The sequence below is a fragment of the Oncorhynchus clarkii genome, chromosome 10 (assembly GCF_045791955.1).
Source record: "Oncorhynchus clarkii lewisi isolate Uvic-CL-2024 chromosome 10, UVic_Ocla_1.0, whole genome shotgun sequence".
Taxonomy (NCBI): Eukaryota; Metazoa; Chordata; class Actinopteri; order Salmoniformes; family Salmonidae; genus Oncorhynchus; species Oncorhynchus clarkii.
The window spans coordinates 38,994,383-39,021,268 of NC_092156.1; the positions used below are offsets into that span (position 1 = coordinate 38,994,383).

Sequence of the window (26,886 nt, forward strand, 5' to 3'; positions counted from 1 at the left end):
AAAGCCTACCGTAAAAATGTATGAAAACAAACAAAGAATCATGAATTTAAGGTAAGGGTTAGGCATAAGATTAGCAGTGTGGTTAAGGATAGGTTTAAAATCATATTTTAAGAATATAATTTGTAGAAATAGAGGGCTTGGGTTTTAGTCGTAATTCTGATTTTGTGGCTGTGGTAACTAGTGACGGCCGGTTTCATGCGCATGCTGATGAGCATAATGGCGGAGTGGCAGGTAGTCTACACCTTTTATTTTACTATTAATGACAATGAGGTGCAGAGATAGAGGTTAGTCATTTTTTAAATAATAAATTAAACAACCATCAAAAGCACACAAATGCTATGATCTACAAGTTTGGACAGAAATGATTTATTAGGGCAACATCTGTAAATGTCAGATGAGGACAGCAACCAATCATACAGTGGAGGTTTTAGAGTACACAGTCATCTATATCCTCGATTTAAACCTTTATTTTCCTCAATATATTTAATGACACAATGCAGTGACATGATGGAGAGAGGTTATCATTACTAACACTAGAATCATTCAATTTGTATGTTTTACATGTACAGCAACTAACTGCTTTACAAAAAAGCTAAATAATACAATATATCATCACATGTATTTACAGTGTAGTAAATATACCTTTATCAATTTTTACACAAAATTATTTACAGAGGTGGAGCTTACTGCATAAAACATGAGGGAAAGAAACAGTAAAACAGTGGCCAATGGTTAAAAATATTTTGCATAACCTTGAGATGTGTGCCAAATTAGGAGATATCACACCAGTGCAATACACAATTGACTTCAGTTGAGAATGATGAAAACCTACAATACATTTACAGAGAGTTCAGTCGACCTTTCGGAGACAGTTTCTGCTCCCAATACTTCTGTCTGTTAAATGGTGTGATAACAGGTGGTAGGGTGCTCTGCATCCAACACTTTTCAGCTATCATTTCTATGCTTTACCATCTTAAAAGGAAGACCAATTGGCCATTACTGTATATTAAAGCAATGTTTGAGGAGAAAAGCTATTTTGACATTGTTTTATCCTTGCATTGAACAAAGTGGTTAACTGCTATCTATAATACTGTCTCTCCTGAGCTACTGCTAGTACATTTTAGAGCCTTCAAGTGACCATTTTCAATTTCACATGAACAGACAAATGTTCAATTCACTCAAATTAGGACAATTCTTTTCAGTTCTTTAAAGTGGCACATTTCCATGCCGTAAAAGCAAGGCAAACACATTCCCTCTGGCCTACCATTTATGAAGAGACACTGAGAAAGAGGGATCCATTGAATATACACTGTAAAATAAATACAAATAAAATCAGTTGGTTGGGTTTATCCTTCAAAGCATATGAGCTAGAAACAGAGATCTGTAGTTCCTAAAGTCTGATGAGGCCAGAACTAAATAAAACGTTTTTTTTTTTTTTACAATACACACATCATAGCACATTATGAAGAATGCTGTGGTTATAATTATCATTAAATGTACAAAAAGCACATACAAAAAGAAAACATTATGGTTTGCATTGATTCATAGCTTGTTCCATCTCTCTTTCACTACTTGAATCATCTCTCACCCCCATATGAAAGCAAACTAAGTTGTGGATTAGTACATTAGACTTCTCTCAGAGGACTGTTTATCAAACACAGTAGTTTCCGAGTTTGTGTGTGTACTATATTGCAGTTCCTAAACTTTGGTTTCCTTTCATCTTTTGAAATGTTGTGTTTGGTAAACTTGTTCCATTTGACTTCTAAAAACTTATTTGTTTTCCCTTTCCATGATGAGGAACTGCTTCTTCTTGACATATAGCCTCCTGATTCAAGTATATTAACATTTGTAAACAAAATCTAGGCATTTGGAATCAACTTCATTACACAAGGTTCATTACCTCTCAACAGCACCAACACACTTTGATTTTGGAAAAAAAGTGTGCACATTGTTCATTTTCTTGTGGTCATCATGTCCAATCGAAACCAGATGAATAGAATAAGAAAATAAATGTAGGGTTGAGCATGGTTGTTGATTGTTAAAATGTCTGGATGTAGGTGAACAACTAAAACTGTCAGTTTTCATATCCTCCCTTCCCCCATCTCTATACACAGACTCCTACTCAGTTTACATAATTCACTTAATGCACACGCTGGCCTTCACAAAAGCAAGTCAAAAATGTCTAATGGAATTGTGTTTGACCCCAGGATTAACATCAATGTTAACAAGCACATTTACGAAAAATTCTGAAGGAGTTGGCACAAGCTTCTGAAACAACCATGACTTCAGAGAGACTCCATGTATGGCACTGGTTGGTTTCTTGGTACACAACCTCAAACAGCAGAAATTAGGAACCAGGCTCCACGAGGAAATTTAATGGTGTGACCAGAGAACTCCTCTGCTGCCTAACAAACTGCACCATGTTGTTAGAGAAAGGAACGTCTCGGTTTGCCACACGTCTATCTGTGCAAGGCCTACTGGACCAACTGCAAAGGCTGAGAGAAAGTCAACAATGATAAAACTACCGAACAGATTTGCCAGTCTTTGGTGCAGCATCCCAGGACCTGCCGCACTGCATCATGGAACTGACCCCTATGTCTGCCTAAACCTTTACACATGCCACACTACGGACTAATGAGGGGAAGACAATGGCAAAAGGGCCAATAACACCCTGTACAGCTGTACTCCCAAATACACACAGTTCTATCTGCGAACAGACAGCCTAACCATAGTCTCAATCCCGCACAAAGTTATTTTTTGGCATTATTTCCTTATGCTGATTTTAAACATGGAGAACACTATTCAGCAGGTGTGTGTCTTGAGGTGATTAATTACAACCATAGTTTAATTAATCCATATTTCAAATCTCAAATCTTTCAAATTAAATCAGACTTTTGCAATGATAAAATTCAAAGCTCACTAAAACAAATCACAACTATGTCATTGTAATTACTATATAACAAATACCTTATTGTACAATTTACATCATAAACAGGGACAGATTTACTAAAGCTTTTGAACCAGAACATAAATTGGCACCAATTTCCCTAAAACAAAGATAAAAACAAACATAAAAGCCATCACTGTTCTGACTTCAATATCATTCACTCTTGACAAAACAGGTGCAACATTTGCACATGCACACACTCAGCTAAATCTGGTCCCTAGTGTCATGGAATTTGTGTGTGAATACTTGTTTTGACAAGAGGTACCGAATGTTAATGTTTTACATAAATATTTAACCATACAAGGCAATTACCAGGCAGCAGATTAATAATGCCTGTATGCTTGTCATTCATAAGGTATTGTTTACAATACTCAACTGTATATATAAATATACATTTATGCAGAGTAACCATCTACAATACCTTTAATGCTGTATGAAGCAATTTTTTCATTTCTCATTTCATTATAAACATCTGAAAACCCTAGAAAAGGCACACAATGAACAAAATAACCTCCCAAGTTTATGGTTTGTATGTGTTTACAGTAAATTGGGGCAAGAATGAAACAATTATTACTGAGAAAGACTACCACTATAGATATATTTCAAATCTCAAAGCTAAGGACAATTTCAAATGTCCAATCCAAATTTCTGACATAGGACAATATCTATTCCTGTTCTCTAGATTTTCCTCCTTTACTTTCCTTGACATAGTGATATAAAACGTGAATAGGGTGCTGATTAAATGCGAAAGCTCAAACCTGCAGGGCTGCTGTCCTCCAACACCAGAGTGGCCCACCTGGCAGGTTAGCGTTTTTCCCATCACAAATCTAGTTCTAGAGGCAGCCCCACAGTGGTCACTAGCTGGCACAGCCACAAAATCATCAAATCTAGCACGTTTTCATGATTTTTTTTACAATATAGCCAATTTTGACTTTACAGCTGGGCTATCTAAGGGGAAAATCGCTCAGTTCTGCCTCTAGGACAAGACTTATGACAATAAACATCAACCTGCCGCCTAGTTGGCGCTCTCTGACTCTCATGTGGGAATAAAAATACTGCCAAACAGAAATCCCCACAGCTTTGACAATCAATAAAGACACACGGCTTGGCCGTTATTAGATTGTCCCCGACAAAGCTCAAAACAGGGCCAATTGATAGTCCAGCCCCCAATAACACAGTAAACCACTAATGTCTGTTGTTGGTCATGCTTTTCACAGATGTTGCTACTACAGGAGGGTTTAGGGTATTCAGCAATTTCCTCCACAATGGTGTGTGTGTGTCAGGGTAGTGCTCTCCTTCTGTAGCGTCTCTCTGGTGGGTGAGAGGGATCCCTTTCCTCAACGCTGGGTCCCAAGGCACAATGCCTCTTCATGGCCATGTGTCCCAATGAGATGCATCTGCAACTTGTCCTTTCATGTCTTTCAGCCCCATTGGCAAAGCTCTCTCAACTTGAAGAAAAATGTCCTACAAACACCACTTAGAAATGACAAAAAAAAAAAAAAAAAACGTACAAGCATGTTGAATTACAGAAAATTGTGCAAATCACAGAAATGGTCTTCTCGTAATACTTTGTCATTATAAAACAAAATTAAAACCAGAAAGAAGCAAGACAACAAAATGGCTTCAGACACAATGTTCCCTACTTTTACTGCTGTGTTGTCAATGTTAATGCTTTCTTTCAATTTTTGCTGTTTTTAAAAAAGGATTCCGATGTGACAAAAATACACAAAACATAATAACCGCCAAACTCTTTCTCAATGACATCTCATACACTGACTGTTTCATAAACAAAACTGCATCATATTCAGAGTTCTTGATCGTCAAGCAAATATGGCTGACTGGACAGTTTAGGGTAAACATCAAAAAAACAACGGAAACTGAGGAGAATCAAGGCTGAGAAAGATAGATAGAACGAGAGATAGAAAGAGAGAGGAGAGTTGGAGTAAAAGTGCAGCATGATGACTGGCGTGGGCGACCCCAGTAAGGGGTCCTAGTGGTGGGCCTCTCTCATACGATCTTCTTGATGCTGGGCCGTTTGAAGCTGCCTGCACTGCGCTGCTTCTGCACCTGGCTGGCAGAGCCGTGGCGCGTGCGTCCACTGTTGCAGTGACCCGTGGTCGGAGAGAGTTCCACATTCTCCTTGTCGATTCCTGCTGGAGGACACACGCCAAACACAGGCCATCAGGTATAATGTGTCACACTAATACATTACAAACTATTCTATAATTCTAAAGTAATGCAAACGCTTTTAAGTTATCTACCTGAAAAACTAAATGTAATCTACCTTTATATGGCTATCAATACTGTGAAAAACACAGGGATTGTAAAGCTACAAATCCAACAGCAGGGGGAGCAGTGAACCCATGTAACCAATGGCTGAAAACAAATCCACCATTTCTGACCTAAGTGCACCAACTTCTGCAATAGGATTGCTCTGTATTTTGAACAGTGGTGAACCATGAGGGCCATCAGGGAAGGCCTAAGGATTTATAAAATATACATTCTTTGAAATATATATATTTTTATTTCTATTTAAATCTTTACAATAAATGTAATTATCTTCTGACTTCATCTCTTAAGTTTATGTTAGAAAGAGAAGTGTTAACGGTGAAGAGAAAAAAAGATCCAATCAGGATTTTCTTTGGTGGTCTCGGGGTAGAAAAATCTAGCTAGCTCAGCCAGCCATTGGCTAAATCTTAAAAAGCTGTACATAAGGCCTCTACCATTCAACTGTATCAGAGAAGAATTTTGAAGTGACAGTGAAATGAACCAATCATATTTTGACTTGCAAAGGGTGGGACCGTTTAAAATCTTGTGGTGCAAGCAGTAGTTTCCCACACTAACGCCCCAAACACCTCTAGTGGCATTGCACAAAATGGTATGCAGCCTCATCTGGATGTGTGCAACAAAAGTTCAAAATTCACCTTTTCTGCTACCATTTCTGTCAAGCCATCTAAGCATAGAATTTGATGCATACTTTCAAAAAATCCAATGTATGCACCACACAGAACCAGTGGTGTTAAGTTCTTCAGTAAAAATACTTTAAAGTACTAAAGCCATTTTTTAGGGTACATCTGTAATACACTATTTATAATTGACAACTTTTACTTCACTACATTTCTAAAGAAAATTATGTACTTTTTAATCGATACATTTTGATTGATTAACAGAAGAGGAAAATAATCAAATTCACACACTTATCAAGGGAAAAACCCTGGTCATTCCTACTGCCTCTGATCTAGCGGACTCACTAAACACAAATGCTTCATTTGTAAATTATGTCTGAGTGTTGGAGTGTGCCTCTAACTATCTGTAAATATAATTAAAAATAGAAAATTGTGCCATCTGGTTTGCTTAATATAAGGAATTTGAAATGATTTATACTTTTACTTTTGATACTTAAGTATATTTGAGCAATCACATTTACTTTTAATAAAGTATATTTAAATCCAAATACTTTGAGACTGACTCAAGTAATATTTTACTGGGTGACTTTCACTTTTACTTCAGTCATTTTCTATTAAAGTATCTTTACCTTCACTCAAATGTGACTATTGGGTACTTTTTCCACCACTGCACAGAACGCACTGCAACTGCCCCTGCAACTCAATTCTGCAAGGCAGCGTTCCATGGGAAATGAATGTACTTCTGGTGTACCAAAACGCAATAACCTGTAGGTGTGATCGAGGTGTAACACTAGTAACGTTAGCTAGCTTGTGAGGTAGTAGTGTGACAATGTTAGCTAGCTTGTGAGGTAGTAGTGTGACAATGTTAGCTAGCTTGTGTTGTAGTAGTGTGACAATGTTAGCTAGCTTGTGTTGTAGTAGTGTGACAATGTTAGCTAGCTTGTGTTGTGGTAGTGTTACAACGGCGACAGCGGCTGCAGCAGCTGTTTTCAACTTGAAGGTGAATGTTGTTGCTAATTCGTTAATATTCCCCATTTGAAGATTAATTCTCAAACTTTGTTTACAAATGATCATCATCTGGTGAGTGGCACCATTTTTGGTTGCAGCTCGCTTCCTGTTTGATATCTATTTGAAAATAATGACTGTAAAACAGTGTTGCGTTTAAACTTTAGATCACCAGTTAGTGTGATGAACGTGGAAGTAATAGCTGGTTTGTTAATTAAATTTTTTAAATGAAATGGTTGTGCTTTTGTATTGTTCTGATTTCATGGGGCCTACTAGAGTGAATGGGCTGCTAATTCTTTAACGTTATTTGATTCTGCGTGTGACTGCTGTAGCCTGTCTATCATCCGTGTCTGTGTTTCACCAAAACTCTCTCCTTCAGCGCCATGGAGTGCACAGGTATGACGGTCGCTGTCCTATCAGCACGCCGAGCCTTTCACCTTTGATGCGACACGGTTGTCGTCGCTATTGGTAATAGTGGTGTTAGGCTACCATAGGTTGTGTAAACAGTGTGTTTTTGGTTTTGCTGGTTACATTATTTAATGCTTTGTGTTATGTTGTGTCCACTGTCCATGCTGGTTCTGTCTCTGTGTGTGCGGGAGCCCAAAGCGCGGCCAGGCCTATTTGATTCATTCATAATATAATCTAAAAGCATTGCTCTTCCTTCACTACAACTAGAACGGTTTGACTACAGAAGATGTGTCGGGCGCATTAAGAGATGCTATGTTTTCTGTTCTTTTCTTGATTTTGATACAACGTATTGGAAGATGTTTTTGTCCCTCTGAAGGCCTAGGTTCTATAGTCAAGGTTCACCACTGGTTTTGTTCAAACAGGACATAACGGTGTATGGGCATTGAAACATGATGTACATCAACTTCCATCACAAATACTCGTAGTGTTGTTGGGCTTTGTGATGGGCCTCTGCTACCCCACACACCTCTGAGAGGCTGTGCCGTGTGCCTGGGAGTGAGGAGCAGCATGGGGAGGAGGGGCTGTAATACCTGGCCGGACGTGGTGTGGGGCGAAAACAGCAGACTTAGAGCAAGGCAGAGAAGCTTCACAGACACAGAGTGGGAAAGAAACAGGAGTGAGTGTCCATGGCAACCCAAAAAGAGGAATGACATCAAACAAAGAGCAACATGATTAACAAAAACAACACTTAACCCAACTTAACAAAGCAGTGACAGAAATAAATCATGAGAAAAGTGATATGAAAAAAAAGGGGGCTCATTCTTTCATCCAAATAGTGGCATAGCAGAAATGACAAAAATGTCTTAAATTAAGAAAACAAATAATGAAACATTTCCAAAAGTATAAAATTGAATAAATGGTAAAGATATACAGTATGACATTACAATACATAAATAAGTTGTTACCACTAATGCACATATTATAGGCTGAGACACTATTTGCCCATTGCAGCTCTATAGTTTAATTGTATCCATCATTTTGGGGGGCACCACCTTGGGGGACCTCAAACGGGACAAAGTTGGAGATCGTCTACAAACTACAACGCATCCAGCACATCAAATGAGGCGAAAGAAAAGTGAACAAAAACATGAAATGAGATGTCTATGATGAACACTAAATAATAAAATATGACCTAAAAACATCATGCAGGGTTAGAGAGAGAATCAGCTGTACACATGGACCAAGTTGGTGAATCCACCATGTAACGTTACATATAAACTGGGTGGTTCGAGCCCTGAATGCTGATTGGCTGACAGCCGTGGTATATCAGACTGTATACCACGGGTATAACAAAACATTTATTTTTACTGATCGAATTACGTTGGTAACCAGTTTATAATAGCAATAAGGCACCTCAGGGGTTTGTGGTATATGACCAATATACCACGGTTAAGGGATGTATCAAGACACTCCGTGTTGCGTCGTGCAGAAGAACAGCCTTTAGCTGTTGTTTATTGGCCATATACCACACCCCCTTGGGCCTTATTGCTTAAATATAGTGGATGGAACTTTTCAGGTGAGGTTGAATTCAGTGGGAAATGAATGGATACTTTATATTTCTCTTTAATTCTATGTATTCGTTAGTGCATGTTGAGTCTCTTGATTGGTCAAATGGAAAGACCTAACATGCCAGAATATTATTATGATGACGACAAAACGCAAATAGGTCAAAGGTCTATTTAGTTTGCGATGGAGTCTACTGTAAAGCATCACAGCTAGTTAATTTGAAATAATAAAAACTGTTGAGAGAAGGGCTAGATTTGGCTATCTCTGTGTGTGTGTACTGTATGTGTGTGCAGACCTGGGGAGTGCTGGGAGGTGGCCAGTGAGGTCATGGAGTTGGAGAGATTGAGGTTGGCTGTGATGCTGAGCTGGCTCTGGCCCGGCGGGGGGTAGGGCGACGTGGGCGTACGCAGACACTCCTCGCTCGTCTCCTCGTCGATCCCCGGCAGATATGTGTCAATCAAAGCATCCAGGAATTTCACTATCAGCTCAGCGTAGTCCGGGATCTGGGTTTGCTGTGTGCACAGCAGAATGGAAAGGAAGTTAAACAGACAATAAACCTTCCATACTCTAAAGAGGCAAACGATTTGTCTGCTCACCTTTGAGAAGGGCCCAGCGAATCTCCATAGACCATTAAACCCAAAGCCTGAGAGAGAAAGTGAAGAAACAACTATTAATAAATGGACATTTTCACCACAGAACCCATAGTTCTAACTGTAATGGTGTGTGGAGAGGGGGAGGAGTGGGTGTACTCTCACTTTGTAGGTAGGAGGGCTGGTAAAGGGGGGGTGACTCCTCATGGTAAACCACACTCTGCACGATACCATGGATGGGGTTTAGGAGGTTAGGGTCCTGGCACAGTGAGAGGAGGGTGTTGATCTTCGAGTCCAGCAGGTTGTGACTGGAAAGAAGACCACAACATGATATGAAGTCTTGTGTACACACTAACAGGAATATACAGTACATGTGAAAAGTTTGGACACACCTACTCATTCAAGGCCTTTTCTTTATTTTTACTATGTTCTAAATTGTAGAATAATAGTAAAGACATCACAACTATTAAATAACACATATGGAATCTTGTAGTAACCAAATAGGTGTTAAACAAATCCAAATATATTTTAGATTCTTCAAAGTAGCCATCCTGCGCCCTGATGACAGCTTTGCACACTCTTGGCATTCTCTCAACCAGCTTCATGAGGTAGTCACCTGGCATGCATTTTCATTAACAGGTGTGCCTTTGTTAAAAGTTCGTTTGGGAATCTCTTTCCTTCTTAATGTGTTTGAAACAATCAGTTGTGTTGTGACAAGGGAGGTATACAGAAGACAGCCCTATTTGGTAAAATACCAAGTCCATACTATGTCAAGAAAAGTTCAAATAAGCAAAGAGAAACAATAGTACATCATTACTTTAAGACATGAAGGTCAGTCAACCTGGAAAATGTCAAGAACTTTGAAAGTTTCTTCAAGTACAGTTGCAAAAACCAAGTGCTATGATGAAACAGGCTCTCATGAGGACCGCCTCAGGAAAGGAAGACCCAGAGTTACCTCTGCTGCAGAGGATAAGTTCATTAGAGTTAACTGCACCTCAGATTGCAGCCCAAATAAATACTTCAGACAAGTAACAGACACCTCAACATCGACTGAATCAGGCCTTCATGGTCAAATTGTGCAAAGAAACCACTACTAAAGGACACCAATAATAAGAAGAGACTTGCTTGAGCGAAGAAACACGAGCAATGGACATTAGACCGGTGGAAATCTGTCCTTTGGTCTAATGAGTCCAAATTTGAGATTTTTGGTTCCAACAGCCATGTCTTTGTGAAACGCAGAGTAGGTGAATGGATGATCTCCACATGTGTGGTTCCCACCCTGATGCATGGAGAAGTTATTTCATAGTTTTGATGTCTTCACTATTATTCTACAATGTAGAAAATAGTAAAAATAAAGAAAAAACCTTGAATGAGTTGGTGTCCAAACTTTAGACTGATACTGTATGTATTTGTTCATGGCTTTATTGTGTTGAAATGAAACACTTACACAACTGGAAAGACCCTAGGGAAGACAACACTAGCTTCAGCTAAAAACTCGTAGAGGATTCTCTGGTCAAAATCATCTGTTGTATTCTTCACCAACGTAGCCTGTAGCATAGAGGCAAGACAGGAAGGAACAGTGAGATCCTTTACACCAGCATGTTAGAAATAGGCACAAACTAATGACAAGGAACTGTGAGATAGGGAGTTTAAAAGAGAGAGAGACAGAGAAAGACAGAGGTGGAGAGCTGAGCGAGTGGTCTCACCAGGACCGTGAGCAGCAGAGCCTGGATCTTGGGGTCTGTGAGAACCTCTTCATCCAGCAGCACGTTGGACTCTGACACAGACACCTTCCTCAGGGTGTGGTGGGAGATTCTTTGGGTCGATTCTGTGGGATGGAGAGAGAGAGACACACACGAGTCAGTGTCAAACCTCTAGCATCCCTGCCACAAACATGTAAGTGTCAGGTGAACAGGAGACAGACACTGACCTGGACACTCACCTATTTCATAATCGTTCTCCGCCACCCTCCTCATCTTTGGTGGCGTAGTGATGCCAGACTCCATATCTGGCCTCTTTGGTGCTTTGTTGTCTGATATCAAGTGATCAAAACTCTTCCTAGTGCCTGGTGAGCCAGCATAGAAAAATACATGATGGCCATGTTAACACACAGGTCAATTCACTTAAACACTAACAATACCTAAAATAGCATAGACCTGGTGGATTCTCTATGGATATCTAGGTCATCATGTCTATATAGGCTAACTCCCTCTGACCAGTTCTCTCTTGATAAAACGCTTCTGTTGATCTCTAGCAGTGCAGAATGATTGACAGGTGTCTTACCCAGCAGTTTCTTAGTGTTTGCCTGGGAAGGCTGGCCCATGTCCAGGCTCATGGACTTGCGTGTGCGGGGGCTGATCTGCCCCACCGAGGAGTAGTGAGCCACTAGGTAGCGTTCTGACACCTTGGGGGATGTCCACGGCTGACTCTCCCGAAGAGTCCTGACACAGGAGGGAAAAACAAAACATTCATGAAAGGTGAACACATATTGTCCGTACAATTCCTTTTTGACATTGTACAATACAGAGAGCTGAAACTAATCTTCAGTCAGCTGCTCTGTCAGCAGGCAGCCCTGTAGACTCACCTGCAGCAGGGGTCGCTGTGGTGCACAGAGTACGTGTCCATGGGAACATTCTCCATGGTAACTTCCGAGAGGAGCAGGGACTTCCTGTGCTTGAGGCTACAGCGGCTGCGGACCTCTTCTGAAACAGTGAGGAGAGCTACACACACAGACAGGCGTCATTTCACTATGAGATCAGTTTGTTTTCTACGCAGAAACCGTTGGCATGCAAATTAAGAATATCAACGAAAATCTGCGCCACCCGGGAGGCAGGAACGAAAATCACTTTTGTTTAAAGTCAATATGAACATGGGCATCCTGAAGATGCAAGACACTCTAATAATAAAATCAATCAATAGCCTCCCGGGTGGCGCAGTGGTCTAAGGCGCAGTGGTCTAAGGCACTGCATCGTTCGAGCCCAGGCTCCGTTGCGGGCGGCGCACAATTGGTCCAGGGTTTGGCCGGCAGGGATATCCTTGTCTCGTCGCACACTAGCGACTCCTGTGGCGGGCCAGGCGCAGTGCATGCTGACCAGGTCGCTAGGTGCACGGTGTTTCCTCCGACACATTGGTGTGGCTGGCTTCCGGGTTGAATGCGCGCTGTGTCAAGAAGCAGTGCGGCTTGGTTGGTTTGTGTTTCGGAGGACGCATGGCTCTCGACCTTTGCCTCTCCCGAGTCCGTACGGGAGTTGCAGCGATGAGACAAGACTACTAACAATTGGATACCACGAAATTGGGGAGAAAAAGGTTTATTTTTTTTTATAAATAAAAATCAATCAATCATAAATATTCGTAGTATGGCTTCATTGAGGATCCCTCCTGAACTCACCTGCCAGGTACGCCACACTCTGGGTGTTCACCTCAAACTTGTCACAGTTGAGGTGTTTTCCCACCAGGGCTAGCAGTGTGTGGAGAATCCGGATGGTCCGCGCCACTGTGTTGGGGGAGGGGTGTCTGTACCCTGGACAGAGACGTGGTTGGTTAGAGAAAGAGCTCAACCATGCCGACCTAATGCTTAGACACCCCCGCCTACTTACCTTTCAACAGGTGACCCACTAGTGCAAAGTTGAAGTTGGAATTGAAGTTGAGGCCCACAAAGTGGTCCATCTGTTTACAGTGCCACTCCAGAGGCTTCCTGATCTCCATAAACACCTCCTCTGGACTCTACAGGGGAAAGAGGGGAAGATAGGGTTTACATGTTTTTATAAATAATTAAATCAAAGTGAAACAGTGAGAAGACCTGGCCCAAAAAAAAAAAAGTGTGAATGTTTGAGCTGAAGGTTTGTGGAAGAACATCCTTTTGAAAAGATGTCTGTGTGTTTAGTACCTTGTCGTTGAAGACCCTGAGGCTGTCCAGTGTGTGAAGGTTCTGCTCCAGCAGTGCGGTGCCGGCAGAGTAGAGGTTGACCTCGTCCAGCTGGAGCACAGCCACGGCCACCCAGAACAGAGCCTTGTGCATGGGGGAGTCCTGGAGGAAACACAGAAGCTGTTATTTAGCCTCACCACTACTACCATCCAACACACACACACACACACACACAATCCAACACACACACAGGGCCCTGTGCGTAGGCGAGCCACCAACAAACACACTTGCAGTCAGAGCGTGTCTCACACGACAATTTACTGCCACCATCTACCATCTATCAGCAGCCTATTTACCACATACAGGCAGGGCCAAAATAACTTCCCTCCTCTCTGCGTGTCAGAAGGAGCTTTGGGTTCTACTTTTTAGAATGTGGTTCATACGCACGCACACACAAATAAGTTAGCTCACCAGAACATTTAATACATCCATCTCTTAAATTATCCCTTGATCGGCCATCTGTGTCTTCGTGTGTGTACCTTGTTGAGGAGAGGCTGCAGCTTGGTGAGAGCTATTACTGTAGCTTCTATCAACACCTGGCTGTTGTAGTTATCAGGTCCCTTTAGACAGCTCTCCAGACCCTATTGACAGACAACAGGTCAATTCAGTTTGCGCAGCACAGGTTATGCTACACACAGCATCTTTCAACAGACAGACCCTAATGAGACAGGATCAGACACTGCTCCAGCATTCACAACTACCAAAACTTGTAGCAGAATCTATTCAAAGACTTGCAACGTTCCCACGAGAGTAGAGGTCATGTCTGTAGATTTAGAACGCCAATTGGCAGATAAAAAGTGCACGAGATGGAAGCACGGTTACTTGAAGTGATATTCTATTTTGACAACAGCGCTGCTTTAAAAAAAAAAATTGCACTGACCATTGTCTTTCACAAGATACAGTACAGTCATTCAAGTGGTTTCAATGAGATGCATGTCCTAATTCTATGTATGACAGAATGTAACGAGGAACAGGGCCGAGTGATGGGACACAGACCCTGTCTATGCTGAGCAGGGGGCTGGCCTTGCTGAGGATCCTGATGATCTGTTTGATCTGGCCGTGGGTCACCCTCTTACTGATGCAGCCAAACACCACCAGGGCTCTGGGCTGCAGGGACGGGTTGTACTGGAACGCAAACCTGACAGAGGGAGAGAAAAGGAGAGAGAGCGGATGAATACACAGACTACTTTCATACGCATGCCTTATGAAAGTCAGTCAAGTTGACGGCGGAAGGTAGCCTAGCGGTTAAGAGAGTTGGGCCAGTAACCGAAAAGGTTGCTGGTTTGAAACCCAGAGCCGACTAGGTGAAACATCTGTCTATGTGCCCTTGAGCAAGGCACTTAACCCTAATTGCTCCTGTAAGTCGCTCTGGATAAGCATGTATGCTAAATATCAAAAGAAATATATATATATTTTTAAATGTAAATGATCTGAAGCCTCTCTACATTGCTCTGACATTAGCACCAATAGTAATATAAGCATCAGAAAATTGATTTGGAGCAAACAGTGTGGTTGGTTCTGTTCATTAGAAGAGTGTAAATGTTGTTACCATACCTCTGAGCCAGCTCTGTCCACTGGTCCAGCCACTTACAGCCAGGGATATCCCTCATACAGGCCTTGTGGAAAAGAGGAAACAGTTTGAGCACATTCAAAAAAATTAAATAAAAAATTGTTTAAACTATTTTTGTTTGCTAGACTGGGCAAGTAGAATATTACATTTGGTTGGTGTTCACCCAGCATCTAGCATCACCCGGTACAGACAGTAGTTTCATAGAGACGATGGAATAATGAGTGACGATGTCAGTGTGGTGATCTCTAGCATCACCCGGTACAGACAGTAGTTTCATAGAGACGATGGAATAATGAGTGACGATGTCAGTGTGGTGATCTCTAGCATCACCCGGTACAGACAGTAGTTTCATAGAGACGATGGAATAATGAGTGACGATGTCAGTGTGGTGATCTCTAGCATCACCCGGTACAGACAGTAGTTTCATAGAGACGATGGAATAATGAGTGACGATGTCAGTGTGGTGATCTCTAGCATCACCCGGTACAGACAGTAGTTTCATAGAGACGATGGAATAATGAGTGACGATGTCAGTGTGGTGATCTCCTGACCTCCATGATCTCCAGCAGGGCCTCGGTGACGGTCTCCAGGGAAGACAGGGCGAAGGTCTCCCTCTCGTAGGACCCGGGGGAGAAGGAGCGGTCGCGGTAGCTGGAGCGGAAGGCGATGACCGCAGCAGACTTGACCTTACTGATGCCGAACAGCAGGTAGAACTTAGGCAGGGAGAACTCTGTCAGGCTCAGCCTCAGGACCTGCTTGGTCTCCTCTGGAAGAGAGAAACACACAGGGGAATAGTTCAGTTAGTTTCAGCAAGGCTATACAGTACATCAATGAAAAATCTCCCAAAAGTGTACATCTCTAGCTATCCATCTACTTTCAAAACACTGAATGACACCCATCAACCCTCTGCCTTTTAAATTGTTTCACTTCTCTCTCTGTCGCTCTGTCTGTCCTCTCTTCTCTACAGCCAGGGCCAGGATATTGTGTGTGTGGCCTCCTCACCACTGAAGTTGAGCTGGGAGCAGGTACAGAGGGAGTGGATTATGTTGATGACCAGGCCGTGTGTGGAGGCGCGGAGGGACAGGGGGCCGGTGGCCACCAGCAGCGTGACCACGTGGAACAGGTAGGGCAGGTGAGTGGCCACGTCCAGAGAGTTGTTGAAGGACAGCATGAGCATGTAACGGGCCAGGATGGCGATGTCATCCCACATCAAGTGTTGCTCCAGGGTGGGCGTGGGAGACAGACACGTCTTATCGATGATCTTACACATGCGGATGATCACCTGCAGACCAGACAAGGGATAGAGTTAAGGTTACATCAAAGGTCTGGTACGTAGCACATCGCATTACCACATTTGACATCCCCATCTTCTATTATCTCTCCCATCCACCGATGATAAAGAGCAGGATGACTCAGGACTCTTTCATGTCATTTAGCTAGCATCACTGTCCTGTAGTTAAAGGTTACAGGCAGAATTGGGAATGCAGCAAGTCATGTTTAATATCCCAGTGTGTGGTGTTAATCAATTGTGCAATAACAATTTAAACCTGTGTTCAGTATTTTGCCTTCACATACAAGTACAGATAGAAGAGAAAAGAGACGTCACCCCACACAGACTGGCCTTTGTATTCAGTTGCCATACTGTTCCTGGTACTAGATCACATGATCAGCATTTTGTGAGGTAAGTTATGGATACTTCATTGGGCAATACACTCAATGCTCTCTTTAGGAGAGAAGTAGCTCAACAGTCAAAAGGAAATGACAAGTAAAGGCAGGACACCACCTGTGACCTAAATAGGGCAGGCACTTTTAAAATGTGTCTGCTTGTATGTTTGGTTTGTGAGATGTTTAAAACAGGCTTTCATACATACTGTAGTGGTATGGTTCAACATCCAACTGTAATCAGGGTATCTGCAGGTTCTATCAAGTTTCATTTAACAATTTGTTAATACTACTTGGAATGCAATTTAATACCAATTTTGAAGTATGCATGCAGCACACATCTGCTAATATTCTCCCATGTTGGCAAAAAGTAGAATTTTTAGGGCTGGCTCTTTCCCCAAAGACTATAGCCTATATGGCGCATATTAAATCAGGCAGATGTGCTATTTTAACAATGAGCATTCACCTCTAGACTGAAGGAGTAGTAGCATAGTGGCTAGGTTATAGATGGCTGAAGCATGGGGTTGCCCATCTGCATTTGTTAAGGCTACCTCAATGGGCTAATCATTAGCTGGATCACAAACTCTTAAGTGTTCAGAAAATTATACTCAATACCAGAACAATACCAATGTGAAAAAATGCCTTATAAAGTCAAATTTACATCACTGTTACTGTATAAAATAGTGGTCAACTCTGGGTGTGCAGGCTTTTAATCCAGCACTGCTTAAACACACCAGGTCCTTCCCTCATTCAATGAATCAGGTATCAAACGGCTGTACTTCCAAAGCAGGGTAGCTAAGCTGGAGGGCTCTTGACTGACTTTTTCCAGTGCCAAGTATGACATGAACATTCATTCAGTTCAGGGAATGCATGATGGATATTTTCATGTGCAACATGTCAAAATAGGATCCAGAGTAATCCAATCTATTTAGAAATTAATTTGCCTGAATGTTTTTTGTGCATATTGGCCTAGGGGCTATAATGCTACATAATTTAAAAACTGAGGAAGTGGGAATTTAAAACACATTAGCTAGATTGCTAACCCTAAATATGCTATTATTGCTAGATAGCCACGCAAAAACGTTCCATTGGTAGGCCTATATAGGCCTCCTGATATATTCACTGTAAATGGCACATCATCTCAACAACATACTCCGTTTGTAAAGTGGTGTTATTTCCTCTATATTGACAGTTTGAAAAATCATTCTTACTCACATGAAGCTCTCCTCTTTTTTAACAATGGTCTTTCCTGCAACTACAGTGCCTTCACAAGGTATTCACACCCCTAGACTTCTTCCACATTATGTTACGTTACAAAGTGGGATAAAAATATATTTCTAATTTTTTTGTAAATGATCAACACAAAATATTCTGTCAAAGTAGAAGAAAATGTTGAAAATGTGTAATAAAAAAATATTTAAAAACACTCATATCTTGATTACATAAGTATTCAACCCCTCGAGTCAATACATGTTAGAATCATACTTGGCAGTGATTACAGCCGTGAGTGTTTCTGGGTACGTCTCTAAGAGCTTTGCACACCTGGATGATATAATATTTTGCACATTCTTAAAGTTGGTTGTTGATCATTGCTGGACAGCCATTTAAGTCTTGCCATAGATTTAAGCCAATTTAAGTCAAAACTGTAACTAGGCCACTCAGGAATATTCAATGTCGTCTTGGTAAGCAACTCCAGTGTATATTTGGCCTTGTGTTTTAGGATTGTCCTGCTGAAAGGTACATTTGTCTCCTAGTGTCTGTTGGAAAGCAGACAACCAGGTTAGTTTTACACACCCATAACATGATGCAGCCACCACAATGCTTGAAAATATGAAGAGTGGTATTCAGTAATGTGTTGTATTTCCAAGAAATAACACTTTGTATTCAGGACATAGTTAATTGTGCATGTTTTGGAATAAAAACTATTCTGTACAGGCTTCCTTCTTTTCACTGTCATTTAGGTTAGTATTGTGAAATAACTAAAAATGTTGTGGATCCATCTGCAGTTTTCTCCGATCACAGCCATTAAACTCAGTAACGGTTTTAAAGTCACCATAGGCCTCATGGTGAAATCCCTGAGCGGTTTCCTTCCCCTCCGGGAACGCCTATATCTTTGTAGTGACTGGGTGTATCAATACACCATCCAAAGTGTAATTAATAACTTCACCATTTTCAAAGAGATATTCCGTGTCTGTCTTTTGGTTTTATTCACCCATCTACCAATAGGTGCCCTTTTTTGCGAGGCAAACTCCCTGGTCTTTGTGGTTGAATCGGTGTTTGAAATTCACTACTCGACTGGGGGACCTTACAGATAATTGTATGCGTGGGGTCCAGAGATGAGGTAGTCATTCAAAAATAATGTTAAACACCATTATTGCACACAGAGTAAGTCAAAGGGGTTGAATACTTGACTCAAGACATTTCAGCTTTTTATTTTTTATTCATTTGTTAAAAAAAATGCAATAAAACAATTAATTGCACTTTGACATTATGGGGAATTGTGTGCAGGCCAGTGACACAAAATCTAAATGTAATGCATTTTAAAGTCAGGCTCTAACACAACAAAATGTTGGAAAAGCGGTGTGAATACTTTCTGAAGGCACTGTACATTTTGAAATGTTGCTCAATCTCTATTTATTCATTTTGTTTGCCACGGTGGTATTAAGCAGCGGCACAATATAATGGAAACACTGTATTCACTCTGTCAAGACCTTTGAAAACTGAATTTAAGACATGAAAATGTTTTAAGGCATTTAAATCAGATAAATTAACTTAACACTTTTTAAGGACCCGCAGACACCCTGTGTAATGTAATCTGTAACATTGGCTAATATGTTAGCTACTCCAATTAATTCAGTGACATTACACAATTACATCTTGCCATAATCAAATCAAATTTTATTTGTCACATACACATGGTTAGCAGATGTTAATGCGAGTGTAGCGAAATGCTTGTGCTTCTAGTTCCGACAATGCAGTAATAACCAACAAGTAATCTAACTAACAATTCCAAAACTACTGTCTTATACACAGTGTAAGGGGATAAAGAATATGTACATAAGGATATATGAATGAGTGATGGTACAGAGCAGCATAGGCAAGATACAGTAGATGATATCGAGTACAGTATATACATATGAGATGAGTATGTAAACAAAGTGGCATAGTTAAAGTGGCTAGTGATACATGTATTACATAAGGATGCAGTCGATGATAGAGTACAGTATATACGTATGCATATGAGATTAATAATGTAGGGTAAGTAACATTATATAAGGTAGCGTTGTTTAAAGTGGCTAGTGATATATTTACATAATTTCCTATCAATTCCCATTATTAAAGTGGCTGGAGTGAGTCAGTGTCATTGTCAGTGTGTTGGCAGCAGCCACTCAATGTTAGTGGTGGCTGTTTAACAGTCTGATGGCATTGAGATAGAAGCTGTTTTTCAGTCTCTCGGTCCCAGCTTTGATGCACCTGTACTGACCTCGCCTTCTGGATGATAGCGGGGTGAACAGGCAGTGGCTCGGGTGGTTGATGTCCTTGATGATCTTTATGGCCTTCCTGTAACATCGGGTGGTGTAGGTGTCCTGGAGGGCAGGTAGTTTGCCCCCGGTGATGCGTTGTGCAGACCTCACTACCCTCTGGAGAGCCTTACGGTTGAGGGCGGAGCAGTTGCCGTACCAGGCGGTGATACAGCCCGACAGGATGCTCTCGATTGTGCATCTGTAGAAGTTTGTGAGTGCTTTTGGTGACAAGCCGAATTTCTTCAGCCTCCTGAGGTTGAAGAGGCGCTGCTGCGCCTTCTTCACGATGCTGTCTGTGTGAGTGGACCAATTCAGTTTGTCTGTGATGTGTATGCCGAGGAACTTAAAACTTGCTACCCTCTCCACTACTGTTCCATCGATGTGGATCGGGGGGTGTTCCCTCTGCTATTTCCTGAAGTCCACAATCATCTCCTTAGTTTTGTTGGCGTTGAGTGTGAGGTTATTTTCCTGACACCACACTCCGAGGGCCCTCACCTCCTCCCTGTAGGCCGTCTCGTCGTTGTTGGTAATCAAGCCTACCACTGTTGTGTCGTCCGCAAACTTGATGATTGAGTTGGAGCCGTGCATGGCCACGCAGTCGTGGGTGAACAGGGAGTACAGGAGAGGGCTCAGAACGCACCCTTGTGGGGCCCCAGTGTTGAGGATCAGCGGGGAGGAGATGTTGTTGCCTACCCTCACCACCTGGGGGCGGCCCGTCAGGAAGTCCAGTACCCAGTTGCACAGGGCGGGGTCGAGACCCAGGGTCTCGAGCTTGATGACGAGCTTGGAGGGTACTATGGTGTTGAATGCCGAGCTGTAGTCGATGAACAGCATTCTCACATAGGTATTCCTCTTGTCCAGATGGGTTAGGGCAGTGTGCAGTGTGGTTGAGATTGCATCGTCTGTGGACCTATTTGGGCGGTAAGCAAATTGGAGTGGGTCTAGGGTGTCAGGTAGGGTGGAGGTGATATGGTCCTTGACTAGTCTCTCAAAGCACTTCATGATGACGGATGTGAGTGCTACGGGGCGGTAGTCGTTTAGCTCAGTTACCTTAGCTTTCTTGGGAACAGGAACAATGGTGGCCCTCTTGAAGCATGTGTGAACAGCAGACTGGTATAGAGATTGATTGAATATGTCCGTAAACACACCGGCCAGCTGGTCTGCGCATGCTCTGAGGGCGCGGCTGGGGATGCCGTCTGGGCCTGCAGCCTTGCGAGGGTTAACACGTTTAAATGTTTTACTCACCTCGGCTGCAGTGAAGGAGAGACCGCATGTTTTCGTTGCAGGCCGTGTCAGTGGCACTGTATTGTCCTCAAAGCGGGCAAAAAAGTGATTTAGTCTGCCAGGGAGCAAGACATCCTGGTCCGTGACTGGGCTGGATTTCTTCCTGTAGTCCGTGATTGACTGTAGACCCTGCCACATGCCTCTTGTGTCTGAGCCGTTGAATTGAGATTCTACTTTGTCTCTGTACTGACGCTTAGCTTGTTTGATAGCCTTGCGGAGGGAATAGCTGCACTGTTTGTATTCGGTCATGTTACCAGACACCTTGCCCTGATTAAAAGCAGTGGTTCGCGCTTTCAGTTCCACACGAATGCTGCCATCAATCCATGGTTTCTGGTTAGGGAATGTTTTAATCGTTGCTATGGGAACGACATCTTCAACGCACGTTCTAATGAACTCGCACACCGAATCAGCGTATTCGTCAATATTGTTATCTGACGCAATACGAAACATGTCCCAGTCCACGTGATGGAAGCAGTCTTGGAGTGTGGAGTCAGCTTGGTCGGACCAGCGTTGGACAGACCTCAGCGTGGGAGCCTCTTGTTTTAGTTTCTGTCTGTAGGCAGAGATCAACAAAATGGAGTCGTGGTCAGCTTTTCCGAAAGGGGGGCGGGGCAGGGCCTTATATGCGTCGCGGAAGTTAGAGTAACAATGATCCAAGGTCTTTCCACCCCTGGTTGCGCAATCGATATGCTGATAAAATTTAGGGAGTCTTGTTTTCAGATTAGCCTTGTTAAAATCCCCAGCTACAATGAATGCAGCCTCCGGATAAATCGTTTCCAGTTTGCAGAGAGTTAAATAAAGTTCGTTCAGAGCCATCGATGTGTCTGCTTGGGAGGGGATATATACGGCTGTGATTATAATCGAAGAGAATTCTCTTGGTAGATAATGCAGTCTACATTTGATTGTGAGGAATTCTAAATCAGGTGAACAGAAGGATTTGAGTTCCTGTATGTTTCTTTCATCACACCATGTCACGTTAGCCATAAGGCATACGCCCCCGCCCCTCTTCTTACCAGAAAGATGTTTGTTTCTGTCTGCGCGATGCGTGGAGAAACCCGTTGGCTGCACCGCCTCGGATAGCGTCTCTCCAGTGAGCCATGTTTCCGTGAAGCAAAGAACGTTGCAGTCTCTGATGTCCCTCTTGAATGCTACCCTTGCTCGGATTTCATCAACCTTGTTGTCAAGAGACTGGACATTGGCAAGAAGTATGCTAGGGAGTGGTGCACGGTGTGCCCGTCTCCGGAGTCTGACCAGAAGACCGCCTCGTTTCCCTCTTTTTCTGAGTCGTTTTTTTGGGTCGCTGCATGGAATCCACTCCGTTGTCCTGTTTGTAAGGCAGAACACAGGATCCGCGTCGCGAAAAACATATTCTTGGTCGTACTGATGGTGAGTTGACGCTGATCTTATATTCAGTAGTTCTTCTCGACTGTATGTAATGAAACCTAAGATGACCTGGGGTACTAATGTGTGCAGGAACGCGAAGCGAGGCGGCCATCTCTGTCGGCGCCGGAAGAGACAATCCATAAAGCAGTATAATAAATGTACAAAACTGATCTTTCATGGCATTTTATAGAACAAGGGACATCTGGAAAGATTGTATTCATGTGTGCAGCATCTGTATTGATGTTTGTAGCATATTTCAGCCACATCCGTTGCTGAGGTTCATAAAATCGAACACATAGCCATGCAATCTCCATAGACAAACATTGGCAGTAGAATGGCCTTACTTACTCAGTGGCTTTCAACGTGCCACCGTCATAGTCAGTTCATCAAATGTCTGCCCTGCTAGAGCTGCCCCGGCCAACTGAAAGTGATGTTATGGGGAAGTGGAAAGGTCTTGGAGCAACAACGGCTCAGCCGCGAAGTGGTAGGCCACACAAGCTCACAGAACAGGACCGCGAAGTGCTGAAGTACGTTGCGCGTAAAAAATTGTCTGTCCTCGGATGTAACACTCACTACCGAGATCCAAACTGCCCCTGGAAGCAACGTCAGCACAATAACTGTTTGTCGGGAGCTTCATGAAATGGGTTACCATGGCCAAGCAGCCGCACACAAGCCTAAAATCACCAGGTGCAATGCCAAGCTTCGGCTGGAGTGGTATAAAGCTTGCCGCCATTGGACTCTGGAGCAGTGGAAACACTTTCTCTGGAGTGATGAATCACGCTTCACCATCTGGCAGTTCGATGGACGAATCTGGGTTTGGCGGATGCCAGGAAAAGGCTACCTGCCCGAACGCAGTGCCAGCTGTAATGTTCGGTGGACTAGGAATAATGGTCTGGGGCTATTTTTCATGGTTCGGGCTAGGCCCCTTAGTTCCAGTGCTTCCAACTTTGGGGAAGACCCTTTCCTGTTTCAGCATGACAATGCCCCCGTGCACAAAGCAAGGTCCATGCAGAAATGTGTGTCGAGATCGGTGTGAAGAACTTGACTGGCCTGCACAGAGCCCTGACTTCAACCATGTCAAACACCTTTGGGATAAATTGGAACGCCGACTGCGAGCCAGGACTTATGGCCCAACATCAGTGCCCGATCTCTCTAACGATTTTGGATGAATGGAAGCAAATCTCCGCAGCAAAGTTCCAACATCTAGTTGAAAGCCTGCCCAGAAGAGTGGAGTCTGTTATAACAGCAAAGGGGGACCAACTCCATATTAATGCCCATGATTTTGGAACAAGTTGTTCAACAAGGTGTCCACATACTTTTGGTTATGTATCGTATATCGCACTGGTAATTCTTGGGGTGTTTGTGTGTGCGCGTTTCTCACCTTGCTGGATACCAGCTTGACATTCCCGGAGGCCAGCGCCACAGCTGTGTCAGCCATGACCTCAGCCTTGATGGAACCCAGGCCTCCTGTAGCGCTGGTCTTGATGAAGCTGTCCAGCACCACGTCCAGCAGGTCAGTTATCTACAGAACAGGGACAACAAGACAAACCATAAACTCATCTCCGTTAATAGCCCACAGAGGTGTGATGCAACCCAGAACTTTCACCAAAGTTCTCACAGTAAACCTATAGATACTGGGACTTGCACAACGGCCTCAGCGTATGCTTTTTTTTTGTCTCAAGTCATTTCCATTTTCAGAATGACTTCTCAGCCAGCATCTTTTTTAGTAATGACGTTCCTCTCCACGCTAATACACAAAGCTTTCAGTGGCAAGCATGATAACTGGTGAGAGCTGAAAAGTACAGAGACGCTGACACAGAAGACAGAATCATTTGTAATGACAACATACAGTGCCTTCAGAAAGTATTCAGACCCCTTGACTTTTTCCACAATTTGTTGTGTTACTGCCTGAATTTAAAATAGATTAAATTGAGATTTTGGGTCACTGGACTAAACACAATACCACATAATGTCAAAGTGGAATTGTGTTTTTCTAAATTTTGACAAATTATTTAAAAATGAACAGCTGAAATGTATTTAGTTAATAAGTATCCAACCCCCTAAATAAGTTCAGCAGTAAAAATGTGCTTAGTCCCAAAATACGTTGCATGGACTCACTGTGTGCAAAATTGTGTTCAACAAAATAATAACACTTGTCTTTTGTTGGACATAAGACTGTAAAAACACCTGGAAATATGCTCTAAGTGATTTTAATTTAAGAAATCTGTTCCCAAGTATTCCCACACATAGAGAAACACATGATTATATACAAATGTAAGCAAGGTTTTACATTCTTATGTTTTAGTCAAACATATCTGTTTGGGCTTCTTGCAGCCAATTTACAGTCAACAAATTATGTTACGGGCCCCCGACCATCCGCTCAAGAAAAAAAACAGCCCATGGCTGAATCTTGTTGATGATCCCTGGCATAGGGTGTCCCTGTCCAGCATCTATAACATCCTGAACAGTGGGTCCCCTGAATCCTTCAGCCATTTCCCAGTGCATGAATCAGCAGTAGCATTAAGGCAATAACAGACACTGCCTAGGCTCAGTAATATTCAATATACCACCCGGTACTCTACCCTGCACCTAAGAGACTGCTGTCCTGTGTACCTAGTCATTGAACACTGGTCACTTTAATAATGTGTACATACTGGTTTTACCCGCTTCGTGTGTACTGTATTCTAGTCATGGCTAATCACTACTACACCTTTTCTATTCATATACTGTCCATACACACTATTTTTATTGATATTTCTTATTTTTAAGATTTGTGTGCATGGTTTTGCTAGGTATTACTGCACTGTTAGAGCTAGAAACAAAAGCATTTCACTGTACCTGTGATTACATCTAAAATATGTGATTTGATTTGAAATACTGGTTGATACATGGGCTAAAACACATACAAAGAGGAGAGACCCCCACCTGTCCTAGACTACCCCAGATCTTAGCCTGGATAGAAGGGTACATCTGCTTCTCGTTGATGGTCATGGTGATGAGCTTGTCCAGGATGGCGGTGACACGCTGGCGCTTGGCATCGTCATTGTGCTTACAGAACCTCACCAGGTTGAGCAGCCAGGGGGTCATGTACTCCAGACACAGGTGTTTCAACTCAATACCTAAACACACATCAGAGAGGATGTTACAGTGTGTGTGTGTGTGTGTGTGTGTGTGTGTGTGTGTGTGTGTGTGTTTGTGCATGTGTGTGTGTGTGTTTGTGCATGTGAGTGTGTGAGCGCATGTATGCGTGCGTTTGGCGTATGTGTGTGGAGGGCAGGAACAAGGATACTGACTAGATTTGCTGAAGCCAGAGATACACTCTTCCAGGAACTCCAGGGTGAGGTGTGGTTCGTTGGCGGCCAGTGTCTTGCTGATGGACACTATGAAGAGGGTGTTGTTTGCAGGGATACACAGGCCCGACGTCTCCAGCAGCTGGCCTTCTATCTTCAGGTTGAAGGTGCAGGTCAAGGCACAGAGCAGGTTGTAGGCCGCCGATCTGAAACCAGCACAGACAGAAAGGGAAGGAGAGAAAGAAAAAAAAAATAGTACGTAAGTAAGCATCATAGATGTATAATTCAAACATCCCTATGAAGCCTAACGGTCTGCTCTCATAGTCCCATCAAAATCTATACTAATAACATGACTATTTTCCACAGCTGTGTTTCTGACCTGAGGCTGGGGTCGGAGCTGCCCAGGTTGAGCAGGGCAATGTTGAGCAGGGTCCCCGGCACGTCTTTGGGCCTGATCTTGGTGTGCTGGGGGATGGAGTCCGGCTGGGACAGCTCCCAACGCGTCCTGATGTGGATGATGGACTGGACGATGGCCTCACACTCCTGGTGCATGAAGGTGAGCGGCGTGCCCTGGTTGGCGATGGTAAGCGTGAACTGGTTCTCATCCACCAGGCAGATCTCCTCTATCTCTGAGGCGTAGTAGATGTCGTTGAGGAAGACCGACTGACCCAGGACCCGGGTACGCTCTGCTGACGTCACCTGGACTGCTGTGGAGCCCACCTAGGGACAACAGAGACAGCTCATTGAGACTGAGTCACGATGCTATATGGTCCACAAAAGAGTAAATATGGTTTAAAAAAACTTCCATTATCAGCCGGAGTCTGGT

At 42.9% G+C, this 26,886-nt stretch overlaps 1 protein-coding gene across 3 annotated transcripts in view; it reads right to left on the reverse strand.

Moving 5' to 3' along the window:
* Positions 1–356: 356 nt before the first annotated feature.
* The window catches only part of LOC139418444 (neurofibromin), a 79,711-nt gene continuing 53,181 nt past the window's right edge, over positions 357–26,886 (reverse strand). Inside the window, exons 37-58 of one of the 3 annotated variants that reach the window (XM_071167869.1) lie at positions 26,440–26,780; positions 26,064–26,266; positions 25,696–25,889; positions 24,152–24,292; positions 15,920–16,199; positions 15,469–15,683; positions 14,902–14,963; positions 14,344–14,485; positions 13,827–13,928; positions 13,309–13,449; positions 13,019–13,145; positions 12,811–12,942; positions 12,007–12,142; positions 11,706–11,863; positions 11,365–11,487; positions 11,129–11,250; positions 10,870–10,970; positions 9,588–9,730; positions 9,429–9,475; positions 9,128–9,344; positions 7,857–7,910; positions 357–5,097 (exon numbers count right to left, since the gene is read on the reverse strand). In XM_071167869.1, coding sequence (XP_071023970.1) covers positions 4,955–5,097; positions 7,857–7,910; positions 9,128–9,344; positions 9,429–9,475; positions 9,588–9,730; positions 10,870–10,970; positions 11,129–11,250; positions 11,365–11,487; positions 11,706–11,863; positions 12,007–12,142; positions 12,811–12,942; positions 13,019–13,145; positions 13,309–13,449; positions 13,827–13,928; positions 14,344–14,485; positions 14,902–14,963; positions 15,469–15,683; positions 15,920–16,199; positions 24,152–24,292; positions 25,696–25,889; positions 26,064–26,266; positions 26,440–26,780 — 3,324 coding nt within the window. In that variant the 3' untranslated portion in view covers positions 357–4,954. Of the gene's footprint in view, positions 5,098–7,792; positions 7,911–9,127; positions 9,345–9,428; positions 9,476–9,587; positions 9,731–10,869; positions 10,971–11,128; positions 11,251–11,364; positions 11,488–11,705; positions 11,864–12,006; positions 12,143–12,810; positions 12,943–13,018; positions 13,146–13,308; positions 13,450–13,826; positions 13,929–14,343; positions 14,486–14,901; positions 14,964–15,468; positions 15,684–15,919; positions 16,200–24,151; positions 24,293–25,695; positions 25,890–26,063; positions 26,267–26,439; positions 26,781–26,886 lie in introns of all 3 variants that reach the window. The other 2 variants (XM_071167868.1, XM_071167870.1) reach the window with 2 other exon arrangements.